Source organism: Oncorhynchus keta, chromosome 25 (assembly GCF_023373465.1).
Source record: "Oncorhynchus keta strain PuntledgeMale-10-30-2019 chromosome 25, Oket_V2, whole genome shotgun sequence".
Lineage (NCBI taxonomy): Eukaryota > Metazoa > Chordata > Actinopteri > Salmoniformes > Salmonidae > Oncorhynchus > Oncorhynchus keta.
In genome coordinates this window covers 36,917,864-36,941,604 of record NC_068445.1, presented here as the reverse complement: position 1 = coordinate 36,941,604, position 23,741 = coordinate 36,917,864, and the positions used below count along the sequence as shown (strand labels likewise).

The 23,741-nt window shown below is 44.7% G+C and overlaps 2 protein-coding genes and 2 long non-coding RNA genes across 25 annotated transcripts in view; 2 read left to right on the top strand and 2 right to left on the bottom strand.

The window, feature by feature from the left end:
• Positions 1 to 19,252, top strand: part of LOC118371984 (serine/threonine-protein kinase TAO3-like) — a 151,809-nt gene extending 132,557 nt beyond the window's left edge. For all 5 annotated transcript variants that reach the window (XM_052479222.1, XM_052479223.1, XM_052479226.1 and 2 more), the window contains 7 exons: positions 944 to 1,180; positions 5,382 to 5,510; positions 8,908 to 9,111; positions 9,693 to 9,932; positions 10,381 to 10,593; positions 12,265 to 12,447; positions 17,864 to 19,252. In XM_052479222.1, the coding sequence (XP_052335182.1) occupies positions 944 to 1,180; positions 5,382 to 5,510; positions 8,908 to 9,111; positions 9,693 to 9,932; positions 10,381 to 10,593; positions 12,265 to 12,447; positions 17,864 to 18,025 (1,368 nt within the window). In that variant the 3' untranslated portion in view covers positions 18,026 to 19,252. The remainder of the gene's footprint in view (positions 1 to 943; positions 1,181 to 5,381; positions 5,511 to 8,907; positions 9,112 to 9,692; positions 9,933 to 10,380; positions 10,594 to 12,264; positions 12,448 to 17,863) is intronic.
• On the bottom strand, positions 10,605 to 12,258 carry LOC127911744 (uncharacterized). 12 transcript variants are annotated; one of them, XR_008079176.1, is made up of 4 exons: positions 12,156 to 12,258; positions 11,980 to 12,096; positions 11,627 to 11,949; positions 10,605 to 11,045 (listed from the first exon to the last, which is right to left on the bottom strand). It is a non-coding gene; the product is annotated as an uncharacterized LOC127911744 (long non-coding RNA). The 12 variants fall into 12 exon arrangements; XR_008079173.1 differs by having other exon boundaries at positions 10,605 to 11,016; XR_008079180.1 differs by having other exon boundaries at positions 10,605 to 11,133; positions 11,686 to 11,949.
• LOC127911745 (uncharacterized) lies at positions 16,118 to 17,854 on the top strand. Of its 7 annotated transcripts, XR_008079188.1 has the most exons (5): positions 16,118 to 16,272; positions 16,596 to 16,621; positions 16,737 to 16,788; positions 16,976 to 17,417; positions 17,652 to 17,854. It is a non-coding gene; the product is annotated as an uncharacterized LOC127911745 (long non-coding RNA). The 7 variants fall into 7 exon arrangements; XR_008079187.1 differs by lacking the exon at positions 16,596 to 16,621 and having other exon boundaries at positions 16,144 to 16,246; XR_008079186.1 differs by lacking the exon at positions 16,118 to 16,272 and having other exon boundaries at positions 16,502 to 16,647.
• pebp1 (phosphatidylethanolamine binding protein 1) lies at positions 19,200 to 23,629 on the bottom strand. Its single transcript, XM_035757676.2, has 4 exons — positions 23,388 to 23,629; positions 21,785 to 21,894; positions 20,100 to 20,200; positions 19,200 to 19,906 (listed from the first exon to the last, which is right to left on the bottom strand). Exons 1-4 carry the CDS (start codon positions 23,520 to 23,522, stop codon positions 19,689 to 19,691), a joined length of 564 nt encoding a protein of 187 aa, XP_035613569.1. The 5' UTR covers positions 23,523 to 23,629; the 3' UTR covers positions 19,200 to 19,688.
• Between the last annotated feature and the right edge of the window lie 112 nt (positions 23,630 to 23,741).

Here is a 23,741-nt window from a genome sequence, read left to right as displayed (position 1 = left end):
AATGTTGGATCTACTCCTCCCTCCTTGCTAATGTTGGATCTACTCCTCCCTCCTTGCTAATGTTGGATCTAATCCTCCCTCCTTGCTAATGTTGGATCTAATCCTCCCTCCTTGCTAATGTTGGATCTAATCCTCCCTCCTTGCTAATGTTGGATCTAATCCTCCCTCCTTGCTAATGTTGGATCTACTCCTCCCTCCTTGCTAATGTTGGATCTACTCCTCCCTCCTTGCTAATGTTGGATCTACTCCTCCCTCCTGTCTAATGTTGATCTACTCCTCCCTCCTTTCTACTGTTGATCTCCTCCTCCTTGCTAATGTTGATCTACTCCTCCCTCCTTTCTAATGTTGGATCTACTCCTCCCTCCTTTCTAATGTTGGATCTACTCCTCCCTCCTTGCTAATGTTGGATCTACTCCTCCCTCCTTTCTAATGTTGGATCTAATCCTCCCTCCTTGCTAATGTTGGATCTACTCCTCCCTCCTCGCTAATGTTGGATCTACTCCTCCCTCCTTTCTAATGTTGGATCTACTCCTCCCTCTTTTATAATGTTGGATCTACTCCTCCCTCCTTGCTAATGTTGGATCTACTCCTCCCTCCTTGCTAATGTTGGATCTAATCCTCCCTCCTTGCTAATGTTGGATCTACTCCTCCCTCCTTGCTAATGTTGGATCTACTCCTCCCTCCTTTCTAATGTTGGATCTACTCCTCCCTCCTTTCTAATTTACATTTACTAATGTTGGATCTACTCCTCCCTCCTTTCTAATGTTGGATCTACTCCTCCCTCCTTTCCAATCATTGCAGATGAAGGGCAATAGAATTGGAGAGGACAGATTTTTGTCATTGAGATAGTGCCTTTGTGTATCCCATACTGTTTAACCTATGACCTCAGTTGTCCTATCTACCTTTGCGATTAGTTGGTTGATTGATTGAATCCCCCCCACAGGTAACCAAGCAGATCCATCAGCACGAGCAGGAGAATGAGCTGCGGGAGCAGATGTCAGGTTATAAACGGATGAGACGGCAGCACCAGAAGCAGCTGATCGCTCTAGAGAACAAGCTGAAGGCAGAGATGGACGAACACAGACTGAAGTTGCAGAAGGAGGTGGAGACTCAGGCCAACAATGCCTATATAGAGCTAGAGAAACTGGCCAAAAGACACACCATCCACTGTGAAAAAGAGGTGGGTCTGAGGTGGGGTCCTGTCTTGTACTGGAGAAGTGCCATACTGTCCAATCAAATAAGGTGTCTGGGGAGAGGGAAAATATCCCTTGTTCATGTTATGGGTTAGGCATTGCTGCCACCCAATGTCAAGAAGCTGTTAAAAACCACATCAGTTCATCTGTAACTATGCAGATTAACCTCCGTGGTCCACATTCCCTCCTTGACGTCCACTGGCACGTCCACTAACACGTCCACTAGCATGTCCACTAGCATGTCCACTAGCATGTCCACTAGCATGTCCACTAGCACGTCCACTAACACGTCCACTAGCACGTCCACTAGCACGTCCACTAGCATGTCCACTAACACGTCCACTAACACGTCCACTAGCACGTCCACTAACACGTCCACTAGCACGTCCACTAACACGTCCACTAACACGTCCACTAGCATGTCCACTAACACGAACATGTCCACTAGCACGTCCACTAACACGTCCACTAACACGTCCACTAGCACGTCCACTAGCACGTCCACTAGCACGTCCACTAACACGTCCACTAGCATGTCCACTAGCACGTCCACTAGCACGTCCACTAGCACGTCCACTAACACGTCCACTAGCACGTCCACTAACACGTCCACTAACACTAACATGTCCACTAGCACGTCCACTAACACGTCCACTAACACGTCCACTAGCACGTCCACTAGCACGTCCACTAGCACGTCCACTAGCACGTCCACTAACACGTCCACTAGCACGTCCACTAGCATGTCCACTAACACTAACACGTCCACTAGCATGTCCACTAACACTAACATGTCCACTGGTACGTCCACTAACATGTCCACTGGTACGTCCACTAACATGTCCACTAACACATCCACTAGCATGTCCACGTCCACTAACACGTCCACTAGCATGTCCACTAGCATGTCCACTAGCACGTCCACTAGCATGTCCACTAACACTAACATGTCCACTGGTACGTCCACTAACATGTCCACTAGCATGTCCACTGGTACGTCCACTAACATGTCCACTGGTACGTCCACTAACATGTCCACTAGCATGTCCACTAACACTAACACGTCCACTAACATGTCCACTGGTACGTCAACTAACATGTCCACTAGCATGTCCACTAACACTAACACGTCCACTAACACGTCCACTAACACGTCCACTAGCATGTCCACTAGCACGTCCACTAGCACGTCCACTAGCATGTCCACTAACACGTCCACTAGCATGTCCACTAGCACGTCCACTAGCACGTCCACTAGCATGTCCACTAACACGTCCACTAACACGTCCACTAACACGTCCACTAGCATGTCCACTAACACTAACATGTCCACTGGTACGTCCACTAAACATGTCCACTAACATGTCCACTAGCATGTCCACTAATACTAACATGTCCACTAGCATGTCCACTAATATGTCCACTAGCACGTCCACTAACACTAACACGTCCACTAGCATGTCCACCAGCATGTCCACTAATACTAACATGTCCACTAGCACGTCCACTAACATGTCCACTGGCACGTCCACTAGCACGTCCACTAGCACGTCCACTAGCATCACTAACACGAACTCATCCACTAGGATGTCCACTAGCACGTCCACTATCACGTCCACTAGCAAGCTACCTGTCTGTTGATGGTGTTAGTTTACAGTGCATTCGGAAAGTATTAAGACCCCTTCATTTTTTACACATTTCGTTACGTTACAGCCTTATTCATGAATAGATTATATTGTTTTTTTTCCCTCATTAATCTACACACAGGACTCGAGAATGACTAAGCAAAACATTTACATAAGTCTTCAGACCCTTTACTCAATACTTTGTTGAAGCACATTTGGCAGTAATTACAGCCTTGAGTCTTCTTGGATATGACACTACAAGCTTGGCACACCTGTATTTGGGGAGTTTGTCATTCTTCTCTGCAGATCCTCTCAAGCTCTGTCAGGTTGGATGGGGATCGTCGCTGCACAGCTATTTTCAGGTCTCCAGAGATGTTCGGTCGGGTTCAAGTCCAGGCCCTGGCTGGGCCACTCAATAACATTCAGAAACTTGTCCCGAAGACTTGTCCTAGGCTGTGTGCTTAGGGTCGTTGTCCTGTTGGAAGGTTAACCTTCGCCCCAGTCTGAGGTCCTGAGTGTTTTGGAGCAGGTTTTCATCAAGGATCTCTCTGTACTTTGCTCCATTCGTCTTTCCTTCGATCCTGACTAATCTCCCAGTCCCTGCCACTGAAAAACATCCCAACAGCATGATGCTGCCACCATGCTTTACCGTAGGGATGGTATTGGCCAGGTGATGAGCGGTGCCCCTCTCCCCCAATTGCTCAGTTTGGCCTGGCGACCAGTTCTAGGAAGAGTCTTGATCGTTCCAAACTTCTTCCATTTAAGAATTATGGAGGCCACTGTGTTCTAGAGGACTTTCAATGCTGCAGAAATGTTTTAGGGCCCTTCTCCAGATCTGTGCCTCAACACAATCCTATCTCAGATCTCTACGGACAATTCCTTTGACCTCATGGCTTGGTTTTTGCTCTGACATGCACTGTCAACTGTTGGACCTTTATATAGACAGGTGTGTGCCTTTAGCATATCATGCCCAATCAACTGAATTTACCACAGGTGGAATCCAATCAGGTTGTAGAAACACCTCAAGGATGATCAATGGAAACAGGATGCACCTGAGTTAATTTCCGAGTCTCATAGCATAGGATCTGAATACTAGGTATTTCTGTTCTTTATTTTTTTATACATTTGCAACAAAAAAAAAACTGTTTTTCGCTTTGTCATTATGGGGTGTTGTGTGTAGATTGAGGAAAACTATTATTCAATCAATTTTAGAATAAGGCTGTAATGTAACAAAATGTGGGAAAAGTGAAGGGGTCTGAATAGTTGGGGCGGCAGGGTAGCCTAGTGGTTAGAGCGTTGGACTAGTAACCGGAAGGTTGCTAGTTCAAACCCCCAAGCTGACAAGGTACAAATCTGTCGTTCTGCCCCCGAACAGGCAGTTAACCCACTGTTCCTAGGCTGTCATTGTTAACTGACTTGCCTAGTTAAATAAAGGTTACATTTTTTTATTTTGTTTTAAATAGTTTCAGAATGCACTATACTCTATACTCTATAATCCATACTCTATACTCTAACAATACTTAACACTGACACCAATAACAGACCGGTAGCTTGTTTTCTCCCTGTGTGCCTCTCTCCCCTTCATAGCTAACTATTATCTGTGCCTCTCTCCCCCCACCCCTCTCTCTCTCTCCCTTCTCCTCTCTCTCTCTCCCTACTCCTCTCTCTCTCCCCCCACCCCTCTCTCTCTCCCTTCTCCTCTCTCTCTCTCCCCCCTCTCTCTCTCTCTCCCCACCCCCTCTCTCTCTCTCTCCCCACCCCTCTCTCTCCCCCCTCCCCTCTCTCTCTCCCCCACCCCTCTCTCTCTCCCTACTCCTCTCTCTCTCCCCCCACCCCTCTCTCTCTCTCCCTTCTCCTCTCTCTCTCCCCCCCCCTCTCTCTCTCTCCCTTCTCCTCTCTCTCTCTCTCTCTCCCCCCCCTCTCTCTCTCTCCCTACTCCTCTCTCTCTCCCCCACCCCTCTCTCTCTCTCCCTTCTCCTCTCTCTCTCCCTACCCTCTCTCTCTCCCCCACCCCTCTCTCTCTCTCTCTCCTCTCTCTCTCCCCCCACCCTCTCTCTCTCCCCCCACCCCTCTCTCCCCCACCCCTCTCTCTCTCTCTCCCCACCCTCTCTCTCTCTCCCCCCACCCCTCTCTCTCTCTCCCTACTCCTCTCTCTCTCCCCCCACCCCTCTCTCTCTCTCCCTTCTCCTCTCTCTCTCCCCCCCCTCTCTCTCTCTCTCCTCTCTCTCTCTCTCCCCCTCTCTCTCTCTCTCCCCTCTCCTCTCCCTCTCTCTCTCTCTCTCTCTCTCCCTCTCCCTCTCTCTCCCTCCCCCCCCCTCTCTCTCTCTCCCTCCCTCCCTCTCCCTCTCTCCCTCCCTCCCTCCCCTCCTCCCTCCCTCCACCCCCCTGTCTCTCAATTCAATTTGAGGGCTTTATTGTCATGGGAAACATATGTTAACATTGCCAAAGCAAGTGAACTAGATAATAAACAAAAGTGAAATAAACAATGAAAATGAACAGTAAACATTACACTCACTGCCCCCCCCGCCCCCCCTCTGTCTCCCACTCTCTCATTTCCCCTCAGATGAAGATAATGTCATCAGATGAGAAGAAGTTCCAGCAGCAGATCGTGTCGCAGCAGAAGAAGGAGCTCACCACCTTCCTAGATAATCAGAAGAAGCAGTACAAGCTCTGCAAGGAGAAGATGAAAGAGGTCCTTTATTCCCCCTTTCCCATCCTCACACTATATGCTCTGTATTGAGCTGAGTTTAATCGATCCTTAGTACAAGCGCTGCAAGGAAAGATTAGAGGTCGCAATGCAACACTTTGTCCTCTAGCTAGCTAGTACAGTACCCTCGTATAATGCCTCTACAGTAGGAATAATCTCAGCACCCATGACACATCTACTATGTATTGCGATGGGTGGAAACAACCATCCTAAGAATACACGCACACACACATACAAACACACACACACACAAACATACACAAGTACAGTATGTTTGATCATGGTGCATTTTCATTTCACTGAGGAGGAGCTGAGTCACTCCTCCCACTCACTACACACACACACATTGTGTTTCTAACAACCTTGATGCACTGTTTCTCAGAACTGGATCCATTGTTGTGAACAGAACTAGGCCATCTCAGTTAATAGACATTGCTCTGATTCTAGACATTCAGTTACATAGCATTGTTTAAATCATAGAATTAGGAATTCGAATACGATAATGGACATGAACCTTCTTATGATGGGATAAAGGTCAGCCATTTTGGTCAGGGAGTTGGTCAACCATGGTTTTCCAGTCCTGTGATACGATATTGTGTAAAATAATGAATTTGAAGAATGTTTGTTTGATCGCTAGCCAGCCATTTTTAGAGGAATATTTTTTTTTTCTCTCAAATGAACTGCCAATATGCCAACATTCCATTCAAACAATGCAGTCAATACACTGTCTGAAATCAGTTGATGATAGGACTTAGACAAGTTGTAAATGCAACAAGTACTCATATTGTATCATATAATAGCGTCACAGCTTTCCAAGAAAACAAAATGTTGACTGTTTATAGGCTATTTATAATTATATGACAATGTTTTAGGTTGACAATTCTATTACACAATTGCTGATATATCACATGTCTTACTTTTATTTTCCTGCATAAATAAAACCAGGATTATGCCTCTATACTGCCATTATTTCCAATTAGACTGGTTTGGATTTCTCCCTGACCAATATGGCTGCCAATTTCACCTCATTCCTGAACTTTGAGGGTTTATGACATTGCCCCTCTAGTAATTTAATAACTTGACAAAAACAATGGAAATGCCATGGAAACGCGTTGGGGAAAGATCCCAAATCTCATTTCCCCCTGCAAAATTTGCCTACATTTAGGCTACTGTATATACAGTATATCACAAAAGTGAGTACACCCCTCACATTTTTGTAAATATTTGAGTATATCTTTTCATGTGACAACACTGAAGAAATACACTCTGCTACAATGTAAAGTAGTGAGTGTACAGCTTGTATAACAGTGTAAATTTGCTGTCCCCTCAAAATAACTCAACACACAGCCATTAATGTCTAAACCACTGGCAACAAAAGTGAGTTCACCAGAGCTTCACAGGTTGCCACTGGAGTCCTCTTCCACTCCTCCATGACGACATCACGGAGCTGGTGGATGTTATAGACCTGTACTCCTCCACCTTCCGTTTGAGGATGCCCCACAGATGCTCAATAGGGTTTAGGTCTGGAGACATGCTTGGCCAGTCCATCACCTTTACCCTCAGCTTCTTTAGCAAGGCAGTGGTCGTCTTGGAGGTGTGTTTGGGGTCGTTATCGTGTTGGAATACTGCCCTGTGGCCCAGTCTCCAAAAGGAGGGGATCATGCTCTGCTTCAGTATGTCACAGTACATGTTGGCATTCATGGTTCCCTCAATGAACTGTAGCTCCCCAGTGCCAGCAGCACTCATGCAGCCCCAGACCATGACACTCCCACCACCATGCTTGACTGTAGGCAAGACACACTTGTCTTTGACCTCCTCACCTGGTTGCCGCCACACACGCTTGACACCATCTGAACCAAATAAATTGATCTTGGTCTCATCAGACCACAGGACATGGTTCCAGTAATCCATGTCCTTAGTCTGCTTGTCTTCAGCAAACTGTTTGCGGCCTTTCTTGTGCATCATCTTTAGAAGAGGCTTCCTTCTGGGATGACAGCCATGCAGACCAATTTGATGCAGTGTACGGCGTATGGTCTGAGCACTGACAGGCTGACCCCCCCACCCCTTCAACCTCTGCAGCAATGCTGGCAGCACTCATACGTCTATTTCCCAAAGACAACCTCTGGATATGACGCTGAGCACGTGCACTCAACTTATTTGGTCGACCATGACGAGGCCTGTTCTGAGTAGAACCTGTCCAGTTAAACCGCTGTATGGTCTTGGCCACCGTGCTGCAGCTCAGTTTCAGCGTCTTGGCAATCTTCTTATAGCCCAGGCCATCTTTATGTAGAGCAACACTTCTTTTTTTTTCAGATCTTCAGAGAGTTCTTTGCCATGAGGTGCCATGTTGAACTTCCAGTGACCAGTCAGTCAGTATGAGGGAGTGTGAGAGCGATGACACCAAATGTAACACACCTGCTCCCCATTCAAACCTGTAACACTAACGAGTCACATGACACCGGGGAGGGAAAATGGCTAATTGGGCCCAATTTGGACATTTTCACTTAGGGGTGAACTCACTTTTGTTGCCAGCGGGTTAGACATTAATGGCTTTTGTGTTGAGTTATTTTGAGGGGACAGCAAATTTACACTGTGATACAAGCTGTACACTCACTACTTTACATTGTAGAAAAGTGTTTTTCTTCAGTGTTGTCACATGAAAAGATATACTCAAATATTTACAAAAATGTGAGGGGTGTACTCACTTTTGTGATATACTGTATGTGTAGTTAACACTATGTTGGGATAAAAACCGGAGTATAATGCTGTATAGATGTCAACCCCAATACATGTTCATGTTATCGTCACCAATCAACTGCATTTGTTAAAAACGACTGGCTACCACCATCGATTTCCTAATGCTAGCTACGCTACCAGTTTACATGTACATTAACAGGAGAGACTGCATTTAGCAGTCGCTTCTAAATCTGAAAAGGGACGACTTCTAAATGTAATGCAGTGAGATCTGCCACATATATCCCAATCAGATTTTAGTAACCACAGGGTTAGACCTGTTACAATACATCAATCATGACTGTTTTGACGAATGTTCGCTTTGTTAGATCAGATTTGTTGACTGTGTGCCAATCCAGCGTCCTTCTATCCTCCATGGTGTGCATTCCATTGACCTCTTTATCGCAACCTGTACTGTTAATACGGAGCTAATATGCCTGTCATAGAATGTTGAAGTGTTATGTAAATGCATCATAATGCAGAAACCTCATTGGCCCAACTCTCTAGATACATGGATCTAGAGGACCCTATATATCTTTAGATAATAAGAGGATCTGCTGCACACCTGACCATCAGACAGGAGAACATGTATATCACGGACCGTTATATATCTGTAAAAATCTCCTCTGTCTCTCTTCCCATCTTCCAGGAGATGAATGAAGACCACCACACCACTAAGAAGGAGAAGCAGGAGCGCCTGTCCAAGCACAAGGAGAATCTGCAACACAGCCAGGCTGAGGAGGAGGCCCAGGTTCTGAGCCAACAGAGGGTATTCTACGACAGGAACTGCAGAGGCTTCAAACGCAAAGTCATGATCAAGAGGCATGCGTTGGAACAGGAGCAGATACGAGAGGTACTGGATATTGTATAGATGTACAGATAGCCATTTCAAACGAGAGGCCAGGCGGACTGGGTGACATTGTGTGAGGAATGACTGGGATGTACAGTATCTTGTATATATAGACACACATTTTAGTTCAAGTTCAGTCTGAAGTTGTGTGCAGTGAACAATGCAATCCAGTAGGGATGTGAAAATCACATGTCCAACTGCTTATCCATAACATTCCCAGGGTCAATGTTGTCCTCGAATGGCTTCTGTAACATGAAAAATAATGATCAAATCATAGTGTTCTTTGACCAATAACGGTATTTTCTGATTTTTCGTGGAAAACACCAAAAAGTGGCTTCCCATCTCGTGGAAAGTATAAGCAAGGCAACAATGGTGGGGGAGGTAGGTAGGTAGGTAGGTAATGTCAATAAAACGACACCACAAGATACTGATCAGCTCCTGACCAAATGGCAGTAGGTTCTCATCATCCAGTGTCCATATAAAAGCAATGTTTTAATCATTGGATGGCCATGATAATCCCTATCTCCCCCATCTATCCCTCCTTCTCTCTATCTCTCCCTCCCCATGTCTCTCTCTCTCTCCAGGAGCTGAACAAGAAGAAGACCCAGAAGGAGATGGAGCATGCCATGCTGATCAGACAGGACGAGTCCACCCAGGAGCTGGAGCATCGTCAGCTGAAAACCCTTCAGAAGCTGCGCATGGACCTGATCCGCCTGCAGCACCAGACAGAACTGGAGAACCAGATAGAATACAACAACCGGCGCGAGAGAGAGCTCCGCCGCAAGCACGTTCTGGAGCTACGGCAGCAGCCCAAGAACCTTAAGGTGACGGCTACGCCAGGTGCAGCTAGCTAGTGAATGTATCCCTGGGAATGTGATGGCTGCATTGGTAGCTACTTTAGGCTGCATTGGTAGCTACATTAGGCTGCATTGGTAGCTACATTACATTTACATTTACATTTAAGTCATTTAGCAGACGCTCTTATCCAGAGCTTACAAATTGGTGCATACACCTTATGACAACCAGTGGAACAGCCACTTGCATCTAAATCTTGTTGGGGGAGAAGGGCTGCATTGGTAGCTACTTTAGGCTGCATTGGTAGCTACTTTAGGCTGCATTGGTAGCTACATTAGGTGTTCTCAAGGAAAATGGTCTGATGTAACCAGGTAGTGGATGATATGAACCTAAATGTTAGGGTGCAGCTAGTAAAGGCAGTCCTGAAAAAGGGGAAATTCTCAGTGGTAGTTCCAATGTCCTCTCCATTTCCACCAGGCCATGGAGTTGCAGATTAAGAAACAGTTCCAGGACACGTGTAAGGTCCAGACGCGTCAGTACAAGGCCCTGAGACACCACCAGATGGAGGTGACGCCCAAGAGCGAGCACAAGGTGGTCCTCAAGGCCCTGAAGGAGGAGCAGACCAGGAAGCTGGCCATCCTGGCCGAGCAGTATGAACAGAGCATCAACGAGATGATGGCATCGCAGGCGGTGAGTCGCCTTAAAATGGAGGATGGGTGTTATGATGAGGATTTGTGAGCAGTGATGCTGATATTTGATCATTTTCTTTATATCAATCTCAAAGATTCATATACAAGTTAAAGATCTTATCTAATACTAATATAGCACATGAAAATGAAAGAATAGTTCCATAGGAGAATTGTATAATTTTGTCCCCAAGCCGTAGGAGATGTTGGTCATTGTAGGAGTTTGTAAATCTGCTTCTGTTATTCCCATATCTCCTCCTATCTCCTCTTCTGTTCCATCACTTCCTCCTATCTCCTCTTCTGTTCCATCACTCCTCCTATCTCCTATTCTGTTCCATCACTCCTCCTATCTCCTCTTCTGTTCCATCACTCCTCCTATCTCCTCTTCTGTTCCATCACTCCTCCTATCTCCTATTCTGTTCCATCACTCCTCCTATCTCCTCTTCTGTTCCATCACTTCCTCCTATCTCGTCTTCTGTTCCATCACTCCTCCTATCTCCTATTCTGTTCCATCACTCCTCCTATCTCCTCTTCTGTTCCATCACTCCTCCTATCTCCTCTTCTGTTCATCACTCCTCCTATCTCCTCTTCTGTTCCATCACTCCTCCTATCTCCTCTTCTGTTCCATCACTCCTCCTATCTCCTATTCTGTTCCATCACTCTTCCTATCTCCTCTTCTGTTCCATCACTCCTCCTATCTCCTCTTCTGTTCCATCACTCCTCCTATCTCCTCTTCTGTTCCATCACTCCTCCTATCTCCTCTTCTGTTCCATCACTCCTCCTATCTCCTCTTCTGTTCCATCACTCCTCCTATCTCCTCTTCTGTTCCATCACTCCTCCTATCTCCTCTTCTGTTCCATCACTCCTCCTATCTCCTATTCTGTTCCATCACTCCTCCTATCTCCTATTCTGTTCCATCACTCCTCCTATCTCCTCTTCTGTTCCATCACTCCTCCTATCTCCTATTCTGTTCCATCACTCCTCCTATCTCCTCTTCTGTTCCATCACTCCTCCTATCTCCTCTTCTGTTCCATCACTTCCTCCTATCTCCTCTTCTGTTCCATCACTCCTCCTATCTCCTCTTCTGTTCCATCACTTCCTCCTATCTCCTCTTCTGTTCCATCACTCCTCCTATCTCCTATTCTGTTCCATCACTCCTCCTATCTCCTCTTCTGTTCCATCACTTCCTCCTATCTTCACTTCTGTTCCATCACTCCTCCTATCTTCACTTCTGTTCCATCACTCCTCCTATCTCCTCTTCTGTTCCATCACTTCCTCCTATCTTCACTTCTGTTCCATCACTCCTCCTATCTTCACTTCTGTTCCATCACTTCCTCCTATCTTCTCTTCTGTTCCATCACTCCTCCTATCTTCACTTCTGTTCCATCACTTCCTCCTATCTCCTCTTCTGTTCCATCACTTCCTCCTATCTTCACTTCTGTTCCATCACTCCTCCTATCTTCACTTCTGTTCCATCACTCCTCCTATCTCCTCTTCTGTTCCATCACTCCTCCTATCTTCACTTCTGTTCCATCACTCCTCCTATCTCCTCTTCTGTTCCATCACTTCCTCCTATCTTCACTTCTGTTCCATCACTCCTCATTTCTCTCTCTTGGGGTCTGTTTATTCCTATCTCTCTATTGTGGTCTATCTCTTTATTCCTCTTGCCTCTCAGCTGCGTCTGGACGAGGCCCAGGAAGCCGAGTGCCAGGCTCTGAGGCAGCAGCTGCAGCAGGAGATGGAGCTGCTGAATGCCTACCAGAGTAAGATCAAGATGCAGACCGAGGCCCAGCATGACAGAGAGCAGCAGAAGCTGGAGCACAAGGTGTCGCTTCGCAGAACCCACCTCGAACAAAAGGTACAGAGAGAGACAGAGAGAGTGCTGTGCAGAGCCCACCTTGAACAAAAGGTACAGAGAGAGACAGAGAGCGCTGTGCAGAGCCCACCTTGAACAAAAGGTACAGAGAGAGACAGAGAGCGCTGTGCAGAGCCCACCTTGAACAAAAGGTACAGAGAGAGAGAGAGACAGAGAGAGCGCTGTGCAGAGCCCACCTTGAACAAAAGGTACAGAGAGAGACAGAGAGCTCTGTGCAGAGCCCACCTTGAACAAAAGGTACAGAGAGAGACAGAGAGCGCTGTGCCGAGCCCACCTTGAACAAAAGGTACAGCGAGAGAGAGAGACAGACAGAGCGCAGTGCAGAGCCCACCTTGAACAAAAGGTACAGAGAGAGAGAGAGACAGAGAGAGCGCTGTGCAGAGCCCACCTCGAACAAAAGGTACAGAGAGAGAGAGAGACAGACAGAGCTCTGTGCAGAGCCCACCTTGAACAAAAGTTACAGAGAGAGAGAGAGACAGAGAGAGCGCTGTGCAGAGCCCACCTCGAACAAAAGGTACAGAGAGAGAGCTGCGCAGAGCCCACCTCGAACAAAAGGTACAGAGAGAGAGACAGAGAGAGAGCTACGCAGAGCCCACCTCGAACAAAAGGTACAGAGAGAGACAGAGAGAGAGCTGCGCAGAGCCCACCTCGAACAAAAGGTACAGAGAGAGTGACAGAGAGAGAGCTACGCAGAGCCCACCTCGAACAAAAGGTACAGAGAGAGTGACAGAGAGAGAGCTGCGCAGAGCCCACCTCGAACAAAAGGTACAGAGAGAGACAGAGAGAGCTACGCAGAGCCCACCTCGAACAAAAGGTACAGAGAGAGACAGAGAGAGAGCTACGCAGAGCCCACCTCGAACAAAAGGTACAGAGAGAGAGCTGCACAGAGCCCACCTCGAACAAAAGGTACAGAGAGAGTGACAGAGAGAGAGCTACGCAGAGCCCACCTCGAACAAAAGGTACAGAGAGAGTGACAGAGAGAGAGCTGCGCAGAGCCCACCTCGAACAAAAGGTACAGAGAGAGTGACAGAGAGAGAGCTGCGCAGAGCCCACCTCGAACAAAAGGTACAGAGAGAGTGACAGAGAGAGAGCTGCGCAGAGCCCACCTCGAACAAAAGGTACAGAGAGAGACAGAGAGAGAGCTACGCAGAGCCCACCTCGAACAAAAGGTACAGAGAGAGAGAGCTGCGCAGAGCCCACCTCGAACAAAAGGTACAGAGAGAGAGAGCTGTGCAGAGCCCACCTTGAACAAAAGATAGAGGGGGAGGCGTCACAGAGACAGACTGTTAGATCCACAGAGCCTACCTAGTAGAGAGGGGAGAGTCAGACAGAGAGCTGTGCAGAGCCCACCTTGAACAAAAGGTACAGAGAGAGAGAGAGAGAGACAGACAGAACTCTGTGCAGAGCCCACCTTGAACAAAAGTTACAGAGAGAGAGAGAGACAGAGAGAGAGCTGCGCAGAGCCCACCTTGAACAAAAGGTACAGAGAGAGACAGAGAGAGAGCTGCGCAGAGCCCACCTCGAACAAAAGGTACAGAGAGAGACAGAGAGAGAGCTGTGCAGAGCCCACCTTGAACAAAAGGTACAGAGAGAGACAGAGAGAGAGCTGTGCAGAGCCCACCTTGAACAAAAGGTACAGAGAGAGCTGCGCAGAGCCCACCTTGAACAAAAGGTACACACACAGAGAGAGCTGCGCAGAGCCCACCTTGAACAAAAGGTACACACACAGAGAGAGCTGCGCAGAGCCCACCTTGAACAAAAGGTACACACACAGAGAGAGCTGCGCAGAGCCCACCTTGAACAAAAGGTACACACACAGAGAGAGCTGCGCAGAGCCCACCTCGAACATAAGGTACAGAGAGAGAGAGAGCTGTGCAGAGCCCACCTTGAACAAAAGATAGAGGGGGAGGCGTCACAGAGACAAACTGTTAGATCCACAGAGCCTACCTAGTAGAGAGGGGAGAGTCAGACAGAGAGCTGTGCAGAGCCCACCTTGAACAAAAGGTACAGAGAGAGAGAGAGAGAGAGAGAGAGAGAGACAGACAGAGCGCTGTGCAGAGCCCACAGAGACACAGACTGTTAGAAACACAGACGTACACACGCAGAGCCTATCTTCATAAAATATGTCAAAAAAGGTATGGGGGAGGGCGGAGTTAACGCAGACAGACACTGATGTACGTGCGCACACGCATGCAGACAGACAGACTTTACACACATTTTACTCACCACTGATTTATAACCCAGGGCCATGAAACTGGTCATGCACACAGCTTTTGTTGTAAAATCCCATGATGTTACCATTGATGTGTTATTCTTACAACATACAACATACAATATTTTAATCAAAAGCAGTGTTAAGGAAATGTATAATTGATTCTTGATAATATGTAATATGGAGATTCTCAACAATAAGGCGTTACTTACTCAGCAACGCTGCCTCTACTTCCCTGTTGTATTCATCAAGTCATACACTCCATTCTGTTTCATACAATCTGGAGTCACAACACCTTTTCCTTCAGCTCCTCTCCCCACTCACTACTCTCTGCTGTTGACCATTTCCAACAGTGGATGCTGATGGCATACAATCAATTCACCATAGGCCACTTTATCAGTCATAATACTAGCTTTTTTGGGGGACTAGAATACAAAGTTTTTCCAATGCAATGATGTCATTGCTCCTGGACAACAAAGGAACATGCCGCCCTGATCCAGTTTCAGTTGCCCAGGCAGCAGTTGACAGTAGTATCTTTACAATGTTATGCAACCAGTGGTGCTGTGGTGCCATCTGTTGACCATCTGTCTCCCTGCAATCTGTCTGAAATAGATTGCATCATCGAAACCAGTATCAGGGTTGTATTAATCAGGGAACGTAACAGAATTTTAAAAATTATGTTCTCCAATGGAAAACTAAAATGAGCATTTCTTATTGGACCAGTTCAGGTAGACAGACCCTTCCTGTTTCAATAAGTGTTCTTCCATTTTGTGCCTAATGAACACACCCCAGGCTCATGTGCTTCATTTCATATGAAAGAGAAGTGCAAACTGCAGATATCGATCCACTGTCTGGACTATTACGTGACTCAGGGGCTAGATGGAATCTGTTGCTGAAGGCTTTATGGAATTAAATCATGAATCAATACAAACCGAACACTGAAAATGAATTAAAGTTGCGGACGTCTATAATGGGTTGATAAGCTTCACTGTTAATGTCTGGTCCTAAATCATGACTAGTGCAGGTGTATTTATGTCTGTACTAGTGCAGGTGTATTTATGTCTGTACTAGTGCAGGTGTATTTATGTCTGTACTAGTGCAGGTGTATTTATGTCTGTACTAGTGCAGGTGTATTTATGTCTGTACTAGTGCAGGTGTATTTATGTCTGTACTAGTGCAGGTGTATTTATGTCTGTACTAGTGCAGGTGTATTTATGTCTGTACTAGTGCAGGTGTATTTATGTCTGTACTAGTGCAGGTGTATTTATGTCTGTACTAGTGCAGGTGTATTTATGTCTGTACTAGTACTGTACTAGTGCAGGTGTATTTATGTCTGTACTAGGTGTGCAGGTGTATTTATGTCTGTACTAGTGCAGGTGTATTTATGTCTGTACTAGTGCAGGTGTAGTGCAGGTGTATTTATGTCTGTACTAGTGCAGGTGTATTTATGTCTGTACTAGTGCAGGTGTATTTATGTCTGTACTAGTGCAGGTGTATTTATGTCTGTACTAGTGCAGGTGTATTTATGTCTGTACTAGTGCAGGTGTATTTATGTCTGTACTGGTGCAGGTGTATTTATGTCTGTACTAGTGCAGGTGTATTTATGTCTGTACTAGTGCAGGTGTATTTATGTCTGTACTAGTGCAGGTGTATTTATGTCTGTACTAGTGCAGGTGTATTTATGTCTGTACTAGTGCAGGTGTATTTATGTCTGTACTAGTGCAGGTGTATTTATGTCTGTACTAGTGCAGGTGTATTTATGTCTGTACTAGTGCAGGTGTATTTATGTCTGTACTGTACTAGTGCAGGTGCAGGTGTATTTATGTCTGTACTAGTGCAGGTGTATTTATGTCTGTACTAGTGCAGGTGTATTTATGTCTGTACTAGTGCAGGTGTATTTATGTCTGTACTAGTGCAGGTGTATTTCTGTCTGTACTAGTGCAGGTGTATTTATGTCTGTACTAGTGCAGGTGTATTTATGTCTGTACTAGTGCAGGTGTAGTGCAGGTGTATTTATGTCTGTACTAGTGCAGGTGTATTTATGTCTGTACTAGTGCAGGTGTATTTATGTCTGTACTGGTGCAGGTGTATTTATGTCTGTACTAGTGCAGGTGTATTTATGTCTGTACTGTGCAGGTGTATTTATGTCTGTACTAGTGCAGGTGTATTTATGTCTGTACTAGTGCAGGTGTATTTATGTCTGTACTAGTGCAGGTGTATTTATGTCTGTACAGGTATTTATGTGCAGGTGTATTTATGTCTGTACTAGTGCAGGTGTATTTGTCTGTACTAGTGCAGGTGTATTTATGTCTGTACTAGTGCAGGTGTATTTCTGTCTGTACTAGTGCAGGTGTATTTATGTCTGTACTAGTGCAGGTGTATTTATGTCTGTACTAGTGCAGGTGTATTTATGTCTGTACTAGTGCAGGTGTATTTCTGTCTGTACAAGTGCAGGTGTATTTATGTCTGTACAAGTGCAGGTGTATTTCTGTCTGTACTAGTGCAGGTGTATTTATGTCTGTACTAGTGCAGGTGTATTTATGTCTGTACTAGTGCAGGTGTATTTATGTCTGTACTAGTGCAGGTGTATTTATGTCTGTACTAGTGCAGGTGTATTTATGTCTGTACTAGTGCAGGTGTATTTCTGTCTGTACTAGTGCAGGTGTATTTATGTCTGTACTAGTGCAGGTGTATTTATGTCTGTACTAGTGCAGGTGTATTTATGTCTGTACTAGTGCAGGTGTATTTATGTCTGTACTAGTGCAGGTGTATTTATGTCTGTACTAGTGCAGGTGTATTTATGTCTGTACTAGTGCAGGTGTATTTATGTCTGTACAAGTGCAGGTGTATTTATGTCTGTACTAGTGCAGGTGTATTTATGTCTGTACTAGTGCAGGTGTATTTATGTCTGTACAAGTGCAGGTGTATTTATGTCTGTACTAGTGCAGGTGTATTTATGTCTGTACTAGTGCAGCTGTATTTATGTCTGTACTTTGCTGACTATGGAGTGGTTATATAGATTCATGTTGAATTTCAAATCAATCCCCTAGACTAGCTTGAGCAAAAACCTGAACGAGCAGCTGTTGCAGGTCAAACTTAGCAGTACTCATTCATACCTTACCTTCAGTATGTTGTGATTCCAAATACTCTTCTGATAGTTTAATGAACTAATTTGTTGTTTTGTAGATTGAAGAGGAGCTGGCTTCCCTTCAGAAGGAGCGTACAGAGAGGATCAAGCACCTACTGGAGCGCCAGTCAAGAGAGATTGACATGTTCGACATGGAGAGTCTCCGTCTGGGCTTTGGTAACCTGGGGGCCCTGGACCCCTCCAAGGATGACTACAGATGACCAGCCCTGGTAACCTGGACCCGCCCAAGGATGACTACAGATGACTAGACCAGCCCTGGTAACCTGGGCCCCCAAGGCTGACTACAGATGACCAGTCCTGGTAACCCTGGACCCCCAAGGATGACTAGACCAGCGCTGGTAATCTCCTCGTGGCCTCTGTCTCTCGATCTTCATCCTCTGGTCTGACCCTCCTCATCCCGCTGACCTGGTCTGGTTTGACCAGTTGGGGTCTTTAGTCACTGATTCTCACACACACACACACCAGCCCAGTGCTGGTCTAATGCCAACGGGGCCCCCGGATCTCGTGGTACTTTTTTTTTTTTTAACTAGGCAAGTCAGTAAATTTGTCACAAGATGACAAATGCTAGACAACTTCCTAGGCTTTCTTTCTTTTAAAGAATAACAATACAATGTCAGTGTTCCCGTTTCTTGTGCAGTGATGGCACTTGCAGTGAGACTAAGCAGAAACCAGAGGGAGAATAAGACAGAACGAGCACGACGATAAGTGAATAATGTGTTGTTGCTCAATGATCACGCATTAGAGGTTAATAATTGGTTAAAACTGTGCAAAAACTTCAAGCCCAAAAACAAACTGATCCTTCAACTCTTTTAGATTTATATTCATCAGGACATTTTTATGTAAAAATGTTAAGCAAAAACATGTTTTAAGTCATAATGTACATATTGGTACGTGAATCAGTTTGATTATAAACTTGACTTGGGAGGGACACTGAGGAGAGAGACTTGCAATGCACCCTGGTACTCCACTGATTCTCTGCACTGGCATGTAATGTGAATATTACGTCTGGAATTGCACACTATTCCCTATGTAGTGCAGTACTTATAGGGGTGTGATTTGAGACGGCGCCCATGTGAATCCCTACTCCCAGGTAGCACAAAGGGCTTTGTCGCAGGGGGAGGGACATGTATTTTGTGTATAGAACAATTTATGTAGAGCTTTTACTTATTTTCGTATTTTAATTGTTATTCAAATATTTTTTTTAATGGATGATTACTCCTCTTCCTTCAACTCGATCGCTCAATGTGTTTCTTGAAATTCATCACTCTTTTTTGCTTTAAAAGCTGCAAAGTATTTTCGTATCAAACCAGATCAGTAAATAAATGCTTTCTTTGCATGCACTTTCATTTTGTTTTCCAGGATTAAGAGAAAGCATGAATCTGTCAGAACTTTTAATTATATTTGTAAATAAAGTGCTCATCACACAACTGTCTAATCTGTCATTGGATTTTTAACTGAAATCCATGATTTGCTGTATACAGGTAGTCATGGATTTGAGTTTGCTGATGCTTCCTATTAATATGGTGAGATCTAGGCCACATTCAAGGTCCACCACTGAATGGTTTATGCAGGGCCAGGTTGTGTTAAAGGAGCACTCCACCACATTTTCATTATCGCCAGTGTCTACAAAAATAACTGATGCAACCATAGAGTAACTCATTCAAACAGTGTTGGAGAACAGTCAGCGACTAAAGATTGTAAACCAAACAAGATAAGCTGTTTTGTTTGATCAGGGGGATAGAGAGATTACTTTAATGAGTCAGCATGAACAATTGTAAAATAAATCAGTGTGGCAAAAAAAAAAAAAGGCATTGTGGTTCCTGCAGTTATCTACATAATGTTAATTTCTGAATACACCTTTGTTTATTTTCCAGCCAGTTGCTCATAGAGTTTAGGGACATAATTATCCCATTCTGCCTGATAGCACGTTCCAGCCACGGGAACTCCCAGTCCGTATTTCTGGCGGAATTCTTGGATCTTGAATTTGCCGCGGTTGTCTCCACAGCAGTTGGTGAGGACGGGCTCCGTACAGGAGAGGTTTCCTGACTGCTCATAGACCAGCCACACATACCTGTGGAGACCTGGGGGGGGGGGGACACAGAGACAGGACAAAGATGTCACGTGGTCAATGAGGGAGGAAGTGCAAAGGCTATGTGAAGCAATGCACCACTGCACCAATGTCCAATAATACACGTGTGTAGAAAATGTCACATTCAAGTTTCAGAAATTCCTAGAGGAATAGAAGTCGCTCCAATCATCATTGGATAAGGTTACCAGTGCCTTTTGGAGGGCCAGACCCAACGTAGTCGGACATGACACATCCACTGGATACATCGTTTCCCTTCATGTTCACCACCAGAAAGTGATGCCACTCCCTTCAAAAGAATACATTAGTTAGGAGAAAAACATATGCTTATCCAACATCCTTGAAAACATTTAAGAAATAAGATTGTGTTATCGATAATCTGTTGGCTTAATAAATCATCAGGGGTTGAAAAGGTCAAGCAACGTTTTGCATAATCGATCCAAGAGCCAATAAAAAGGGAGTTGCAAGCCCAGGGCTGAGCAATATGGCCCCAAAAAATAATCTTGATAAATTCACATTTATGGGCGATTCATCTCATTTCTTTTCTCAAAATAAGCTTTTATTGTACAATTAAAAAAGGTCAAGCCTCCACGCCAAAAGACCCACTAATTTTATCAAAATAGTTAAACCTACTTTCCCCCCCCCAATAATCACTGATCTGGTTGTCAAGTCTACGAAAATGCAATTTACCAGAACAATGCATAATGCACATTCACTCTTAAATGACTGACTTCTTATAGCAGGCATTATCGAAAATTAACCCAGGTCTCAAACAATGTCAAGCAAAAGCCCACATGCTAGTGAGTAGCCAGCTACCATTTACATTTCAAGTTCAGCCAACTTGGATCTATCTGCTAGTAACACGGTAGAACAGTTGAAGTGTTAACACACCCTTCTGTCCATGTTTGAACAACATGCTAGCTTGTCCACTATTTTCCCCAGATGTTGATATTAAGTGACCTACCTAATTTCTTAGAATGAGAACGAGTTACCAAAGCCCAATGCTAGTCTAATGCCAACTTGTTTTTTTTTTTTTGTTAACTAGGCAAGTCAGTAAATCTGTCACAAGATGACAAATGCTAGACAACTTCCTAGGCTTTCTTTCTTTTAAAGAATAACAATACAATGTCAGTGTTCCCGTTTCTTGTGCAGTGATGGCACTTGCAGTGAGACTAAGCAGAAACCAGAGGGAGAATAAGACAGAACGAGCACGACGATAAGTGAATGTGTTGTTGCTCAATGATCACCCATTAGAGGTTAATAATTGGTTAAAACTGTGCAAAAACTTCAAGCCCAAAAACAAACTGATCCTTCATGGTGCTGCTTTCAGTTCCTTCAACTTTTTTTTTTAAAGAATGATATTCATCAGGACATTTGTGTAAAATTTAAGCAAATGTTGATATTAAGTGACCTACCTAATTTCTCAGAATGAGAACAAGATACCAACTCCTTAGATAATTGTGTTTAATGCTTACTGCACATGTATACAACAGTCGTGATGTTTCAGTAGTCTGCTCTGCACATCATTTTAGGAGTTGAGATGTGAAAAAGGGTATCATGAGAAAGGTTAACTTCTCTTTTATATGTGTTGGTGTCCATGTGACCCATTCTGTTGGACCCAACCTCAAACGCAAATAGCAAGTTGAAACCACTTGTCAGAGACAAAGTGATCTCTCTGCTTTGTTGTTGTAAGTGTGTGTGTGAGTGAGAGATAAAAATGGGAAGGTGCACACAGCACAGAAGAAGCAAAGGGGTTAGACCCCCCTCAAAGAAGACAAAAAACACAATAATAAGTGTGATTCTGGAGAAGCATGCATTTAGAATATTGTGCTAAAACTAATTTGATATGTCGCCCAGGCCTACGGCAGCCCACCCAAATTTGGGGTCTTTCCTGCTGGGTGCGTCGGGGTCGGTCATGGCCAGGGTGTACAGCTTTGTAGAGTCACACCCCTCCCACCCTATAGAGGTGGGACGGCTCTGCACCTGTGAAGAAACAAACCAAGGGGAATGTAGTTGGGCTCAATAAATACAAGCCCATCCCATTTTGGTATCACAATACAAGCATTCCACTACACTCGCATTAACATCTGGTAATCATGTGTATTTGACCAATAAAAATGGTTACTATCACAAATACAGATCACATTTAATATAGTTGGTATAACAAACAATAAGCAACAAATCAGTTTAATGTATTAAGGATATTAGATTTAACTGTGGATAATTGTTCATTTGAGTTAGGCCAAAAATCCTGCACTAAGAGTGCTGATTAACATAGTCAGTGCCCAACCCTCTTCTCTGCAGTGCAGACAGTCAGTGTATGGTCAGACCACCTCTTATGCAGTCGAAGCAAGACTGGAACATTATTGCACACTGACACAGTTTTGTGCATTGTGTCACATTTTTGCTAATAAACCTGGTCATGCAAATTCTAGATAGCTAGCAATCAATATGGCTATTCTGTTACCAATCAATAACATTTTTTAAATTATTATTTCGTGTAATGTATCAACAACTATCTATTGAGGATAATAATCTATTGAGCATAATCGTGAGCACGTGCTGTTAACCCTACAACTGAATTATATTCGAGACACTAGCTAGTTTGCAAGCTAACTCCATAGAACAATGAGATATTTTACCGGATGTATGAATGTGAAGCCTCCGCTTGGCGTTTCCGCTCACTACCAAATATGTAGTGAGAGGAAGCACACTGGCCGGAGAAGATGGAACGATATGGATTTTGAAAGACATTCTGCACATTTTCGCACAAATTAAACATTTGTTCTCAATGCGGTTCTGTTCCCAAACTATAATATGTTGTGGACTAAGTTGTAGACTTTACCCTTTCCAAAAGTGTGTGTATATATCGCGTATAGGAGTGCAAAGGCGAATTCAGTTATTGCACAGGCGCACCTCAGGCGGCGCAGATACAGGCTCGAACGCGCCAATAGGATCTCATTAGCTCGTGTTTGGCTCAGCCCACTATGACTCGTTTGGTCCCATTGGAAACGACAGGCATGGTCTATCTTGGTTTAGTTATTTAAAATATTCGCTAAATCGTTAGTTATTATGTCAAATATGAACGCCGATGCAACGGCGAGTAACTCATTCGAACAGTGTACACCACAGTGTTGGAGAAAGGTCAGCGACTAAAGAATATAAACTAAACACGATTAGCTGTTTTGTTTGACTGATCATAGGGATAGAGAGTACTTTTTAATGGAGTCGGCATGAACAAATCTAGGGCATTGCTCACAGAACACAATTGTAAAATAAACGAGTTTTGCACAAAAAGGGCGTTGCTGTTTCTGCAGTTATCACAGCTACACAATGTTAATTTCTTAATACTCATTTACTTTGTTCATTTACTTGTTGTTTTGCCCACTTTGACTCGTTTGGTCCCATTGGAAAAGACAGGCATGGTCCATCTTGGTTTAGTTCTAAAATAAATAATCGTTCGTCTTTGACAGTACCTGTGTTGGCGTGAGCACTTTGCCCAACTCGTCGATTTCAAGAGAGCCATACTTGACATGGAGGGTCTGTGCAGGCTTCTCATCCACCTCTGTTAGCGCAAGATTCCCTGTCCACTGACTTAAATCTACCGGCATTTTGACTGATTCCGGAGAGCTGCAAACAGGAGCTGCTTTGACTTATTCTGCACAAAAACACAAGGGGGCAGGCACAGGCAGGGCCCGGAGTCCTGACTATGCATTGCGTTTAGGCCAATCGCAGTACGTTTAGCTCTGCAGTTAGCACTTGTGATTGGCCTAAGGTTCTATCAATCCCTCACTTTACTGCCCAATGACGCGAATTTATCTTTCGAGAAT